At 55.1% G+C, this 5731-nt stretch overlaps 1 protein-coding gene across 1 annotated transcript in view; it reads left to right on the forward strand.

The window, feature by feature from the left end:
- Window positions 1-2317: 2317 nt before the first annotated feature.
- The window catches only part of IL22RA1 (interleukin 22 receptor subunit alpha 1), a 14345-nt gene continuing 10931 nt past the window's right edge, over window positions 2318-5731 (forward strand). The window contains exons 1-3 of the mRNA XM_004705355.1: window positions 2318-2339; window positions 2469-2601; window positions 3925-4106. Of these exons, the coding sequence (XP_004705412.1) occupies window positions 2318-2339; window positions 2469-2601; window positions 3925-4106 (337 nt within the window). The remainder of the gene's footprint in view (window positions 2340-2468; window positions 2602-3924; window positions 4107-5731) is intronic.

Below are 5731 nucleotides of genomic sequence, written 5' to 3' on the forward strand. Positions count from 1 at the left end.
CTCCAGGGCTTATCATCCATCCAGTGGCTCTAGTAATAGCAACCGCCTGATCAGGTTGTCAGGGACTGTACGGTCCGGGGTGGGTCTGGTGAGCACTTCTTAAACGGTACCTCCGACTATTTTCTTTTGCCGCGCTTTAGGGCAGAAGAGCTATTCTCATTTTAGGATCGAGGTTCTCGTTGCTTAAACAGAGCCCTTGGTGGTGGAGTGGCTACGTCTTGGGCTGCAAACCACAAGATCAGCAGTTTGAAACCACCAGCTTCTCTTGGGGTGCAAGACTGGGCTTTATGCACCCCTAATAAGGATTAGAGTCAGGGAAACCCACAGGGGCAGTTCTACCCTGGCCAGGGTCTCCATGAGGCAGAATGGACTCGGTGGCAGGGAGTTCTTTGCTTAAACAACCTTCCCAAGGTCACCCTGACTGTGCCAGGGTCAGAGTCCTGCCTCCCCACACAGATGGAGGTGATGGCTTTGCCTTAGCGAGAAGGCCGTAAGGCGGGGTGGGTAGGGCTCTGTTCGGCAGGGAGAGCAGTGGGCATTCATGAATACCCCCTCCACCATTATTTGGGATGGTTGGCTTGGGCATATCCCTTTTGTACTTGTCTTAGTGGGGTGTCTCTAAACTAGGAGTGAGGGCGCCAATTTCCGACTGGGTGGAGAAGTGAATGAGACCCTAACCAGTGTCAGCCCTCGAGGAGGTGGAGAGAAGCCGACCCCTTCAGCATCGCTGATGCCCAAGGAAGGCTACAGCCGCTTTAGCAGACACATCAGCAGGTCCTCGAATGCTCCATGGCCTCACTGCCATCGAGTGGACGCCGACTCACAGAGACCCGCAGGGCAGGGTAGAAGTGCCCCTGTGCGTTTCTGAAACGGTGACTGCTCACAGGAGCAGCAAGCCCCAAGGTGCTGTGGAACAAACACATTGTCATCAAGGGCATTTCTGACTCCTGGCGATGCCGTTGCTTCCAGAGCAGAACGGAGCTCCGTGGGGTTGTCTCGTGTCCCCTTCACGAGGCAGATGGCAAGGTCTCCCTTCTGAGGCCACCCTGCAGGGGTATGGACCTTGGGGTCAGAGGTCCATCTCAAACCTTTGGCGCCACCGGGAACCCAACCGGGTGACAATTCCACTCTTCCACTCAAGAGGACGGAAAACACCTGTCCACACCAAAGACTAGCCCAGGAATATTCAAGCAGCATTATTCACCCTCACCAAGACGTGGAAACAGCCCCGTGCTCTCAGCTGATCAACAAAATGGGGGATATCCAAGGAATGGGACATTCCTCTGCCGTTGAAAAGAAAAGGGGAAAATGAATGAAGGATTGAGATAGGCTACCATACGGATAAACCTCAAAGCCTGGTGCTGAGAGCAAGAAGCCAGACATAAAGGCGACAGAGTGTAGGATTCAACTTGTCTGACAAGCCAGGACAAGGAAAAATCTATCGAAGCAGAAAGTAAATGACGCGGTTGCCAGAGCCAGGGGAGGAATAGGATGGGTGGTGCTTGCCAAGGCGTGCAAGCTTCCCTTCGGGGTGGTGAGAATGCTCCGGAGCCAGCGGAAAGGGGGCACATTCGGTGAACCTGAGTGAAAACTGTAGAACAACTTTCAAAATCATGAAAGAGCCCGGGCTGCCTGGGTCAGACAGAGACTGGTGGAACCCTCAGGTGACTGTCCTTGGTCAGTCTGTAGCCATGCTCAGCCCTGTGATCCGATTTTCAGGTAAACCGTAGCCAGGTCTGCATGGGAAGCAGTCACGCCAGGAAAACCCACATACACGAGAGCACTCCACCACATACATCAGAGCACTCCACCGCAGGGCAGCCTGTGTTCAGAGCGGGTCTGAAAAAGGAGAACCGCAGGATTGAAGTGGGATTGGATGAATTTACACGGTAGGGGCGGCAATCAATGACACGGAACAAATGCGCACAGAGGTCGAATGGAGGAGGGATTTGTCCTGGGAGCCTTCACTCAATGCATGATAAAATGTTCCAAATAAAAGAAAAAGAAAGAAAAGTTCAGGTTTTAGCATAAACAGTGCCGGTTGCACCGGAGCTCTGGTGGCACAGTGGTTAAAGCGCCCACCAGCCAATCTGAGGGAGGAAGAGGTGGGGGCTGCTTGCTTCCTCCCAGGTGTCCAGCCCTGTGGATCCCTTCTGTCCTCCCGGGAGGCCGTGAGTCAGAATCTACTCAACGGCCAGGAGAATTGTTGCACACTTTGGTGACTTTACCAAACACCATGAAGGGCACACTTTGAAAGGGTGAAGTTTATGGGATGTGGATCATCTCTCAATACAAAGGGGATCATTTCTTTTGAAACATGACCAAGAGCAGTGAGAGGGGTCAGTTGGCACAGCTTCCTGAGAGTGAGGTGTTAGTTCCCATCCCCACCGAGGGCCCGCTTTGAGGAAGGCGTGGAAGGGGGCAGGTCCGTGAATCCCTCTGCTTACCCCACTCCCTTCTCCCTGCAGCCCACATCACGGAGGACAAACCGAATCTTCTCCAGCACGTGCGATTCCAGTCTTGGAACTTTGAAAACATCCTGACCTGGGAGAGTGGGCCAGACAGCACCCAAGACACCGTCTACAGCGTGGAGTATAAAGTGTAAGCCTGACTCGATGCTGAAACCAAACCTCCCGGGGAATCCCCCGTTCCTCGTGGCCCATTGACCGACTTGGACCAACGCCACACAGCTCCTTCCCGATGGAGCCCCGGCCCTTCCTCGGGTTGTTTGCCGAGGGAGGATACAAGCGTGGCATTAGAGCTGGGCAGGCTCTGCAGCCATACTGCCCATCTCAGATGCCCTCTCGTCTTGGGACCTTGGGCAGCCAGGTAACCTTGCCAATTCTCAGTCTCCCCCTCTAAGAAATTGGGGTGATGAGAGTACCCTCATAGGTTGTCCAAAGCAACCCCTTGTTCTTGAGCCGAGTAGGACTTGTTGTGGGTTTCCGAGGCTCATCTTTCAACCAGAAAGCAGCTGATGGGTTTGAACCGCCCACATTTAGTTTAGCAACCGGGCTCTTTAACCACTGGGCCACCGGGCATGAATGTCGGGTTGTTCAACAAAACCAAGCTCGCTGCCATCGAGTTTATTCCGACTCATAGCAACCCCATAGGACGGAGCAGCAGGGCTCCATCGAGTCTCAAAGGCTGTGAATGTTCACGGGCGCACACGGTCCCTTCTTGGGCTGATAGGTGAGCACCGCAGCCCAGTGCTGACCCCACAGTGGCACGAGGGGGCTGGCAGGGGGATTCAGTTAGACCGAGAAAGGAATTAACCCCTGGGCCCGGCATATAAGCTGTTGGTTCTTTATGTATTTGCTTTTTCAGTTGGTCCGATGGGGTCATGAGACAGGTGTGCCTCTCCCAGTCTGTCCCTGTGAGCCCAGCACACGCCTGTTCCTGGTCTTCATTCTTCTCGGGTGGGGGTGGGGGTGCAGGGGGTTGGTGGGGGCTCCGGGGCCTGCAGACCGGGGTTCCCTTCACGGGTCCTGCCAGTTCACCGTGTCAGTTCGCGTCCTCTTTCCAGGCCTCACTCGACGCCCGCATCTGTCCAATGGGAGGGGGATGCCTGGGGCACAGGGCATAGGGGCAACGAGCTTGGGCTGTGGCCTCAGACTGCAGGGTCCATGACTGAGGACCCCATGTGCATATTTTAGATGTTGTCATGAGGTGCTGTGGGGTCCATTCCAACTCACAGCGGCCCTGGTACCACAAGCACTGCCCGGTCTCACAGCAGTTGCCACGTGGGACTGAGCCCATGCTACAGCTGCCTGGGTTTCAGTTCTTTGCACAAACCAGAGAGAGACCAAGGCACGAACCCCCCAGGGCCAGGGTGAGCAGACTATTTGCCTGGGACACAGAAGTGCCACACAGATATCCCGACCCTTCATCACAGAGCGGGGCCTGCCCCTTCCTCGCCCACAGGTATGGCAAGAAACCGTGGCTGGCCAAAGAGGGCTGCCAGCAGATCACCCGCCAGTCCTGCAACCTGACGGCGGAGACAAGCAACCTCACCGAGCTGTACTACTATGCCCAGGTGACGGCCACAAGCCCAGGGGGCCAGACCACCAAGAAGAGGAGCACCCGCTTCAACCTGCTGCAGGACAGTGAGTAGAAGCCTCCAGGCACACACAGGGCCGGGCAGACCTCTGCTGGGGGGCCACCAGGGACCTGCCTCCCAATTCATTTGCCCACTCCCTCCATGGAGCAGCCAGAGAGGTCTGTTCAAACCACATCGGAGTCCTGGCAGTGCTGTCAGGCAAGCACTGGCCTGATAACTACAAGGTCCGAGGTTCTAACCCACCAGCCACTTCTCGGGAGGAAGGTGAGGCTGTCCTACTCCCATAAAGATTTACAGCAGTGGGTCTCAACCTTCCTCATGCCACCACCCTTTCATACAGTTCCTCATGTGGTGGTGACCACCCCAGCCATCAAATTATTTTCGTTGCTACGTCATCACTGTGATTTTGCTACTGTTATGAATCAGGTGACCCCTGTGAAAGGGTCGTTTGACCCCCAAAGGGGTCGAGACCACAGGTTGAGAACCGCTGATTGACAGCCTCAGCAAACCGATGTGGACTAGGCTGTTATAAATCGGAATCAACTTGATGGCCATGTGGGGTTTGGGTTTTGACCCTTTGCTCAGAACCCTCAAATGGCTGCCCAGGCTTCTTAGAATGAGACCCCCGCCTTGGCCTGACCTTCAAAGCCCTGCCCCTGCCTGGGGTCCCCTGCTACGTGGACCGGGGGTCACACGGAGCTCTGCCCTGGCCCGGGACTCCTGCTGCTCCCTGTCGCTGCTCTCATGGCTCTTCACGGGGCTCTTTTCTAAAACCCTGAGCTGTCGGCCTCAGCATCACCCCCAGTGAGCATCCCCACCCCCAGATCAACTCCAGATCTTGGAAACTCACCCCCTGTCAGGACTTCTCCATGCTCTTTAGCGCTCAGACCACGGCCCGCAATGATCGTGCTTGCTTACATGTCTATTACCTCCTGCTCCATTAAAATGCATGGGCGTCTGTGGACTGTGGAAGCTACTGGCCTCCCGGCTCTTACTTAAGACAGGGCCTGGCCCAGAGAAGACACTCAGTACATCATGGTTAAATGACGAAGGGAAAGGATGTCTGCCAAACCCCACATACCAGCTAAAATGCAGTGATGTGCACCAAGGGACTTAACAGTCACGTGGTCTTTTAAGGAAGTCAAAAATATATTGACGCAAGTTGTTAGATTCTGCACCACCATCCCCTGCCCCCCGCCACTCCTGTGCCCCCACCCTACCCCAGCTTTGTTTATTGATCCAGGTTCCTGGGGAAGGAGCCGTGGTGGCATAGCCACCATCGTGTGGGGCTGCAAGCCTCAAGGTGAGCAGTTTGAAACCAGCCAGCTCTGCAGGAGAAAGATGGGGGGTTTCTCCTCCCCTACGTAGTTACCGACTTGGAAATTCACGGGAGCAGCTCTACTCTGTCCTACAGGATCCCTGTGACCTGGCCTCGATGGCAGCGGGTTTGTTGTTTTGTCTACAGAAATACACAAAGACAAAATCCACCCAGAACAAGAACATTCAGACAGAACTGCACTGGCTAACAACTATGTCCACGGTTTCAGAATCTCGCTCTCCCCGTATGAGTCTCGTGAACACTAGCCTCGGCCATTGAGCAGTGTTTCGAAGCATGATGCTTCCTGGCGGTAAAGTGGGTCCTTCCCGGGAGGTGCTCTGATGGACTTACCC

This window comes from Echinops telfairi, unplaced genomic scaffold, assembly GCF_000313985.2.
Source record: "Echinops telfairi isolate 266 unplaced genomic scaffold, ASM31398v2 ScPeMD7_7457;HRSCAF=8495, whole genome shotgun sequence".
NCBI lineage: Eukaryota > Metazoa > Chordata > Mammalia > Afrosoricida > Tenrecidae > Echinops > Echinops telfairi.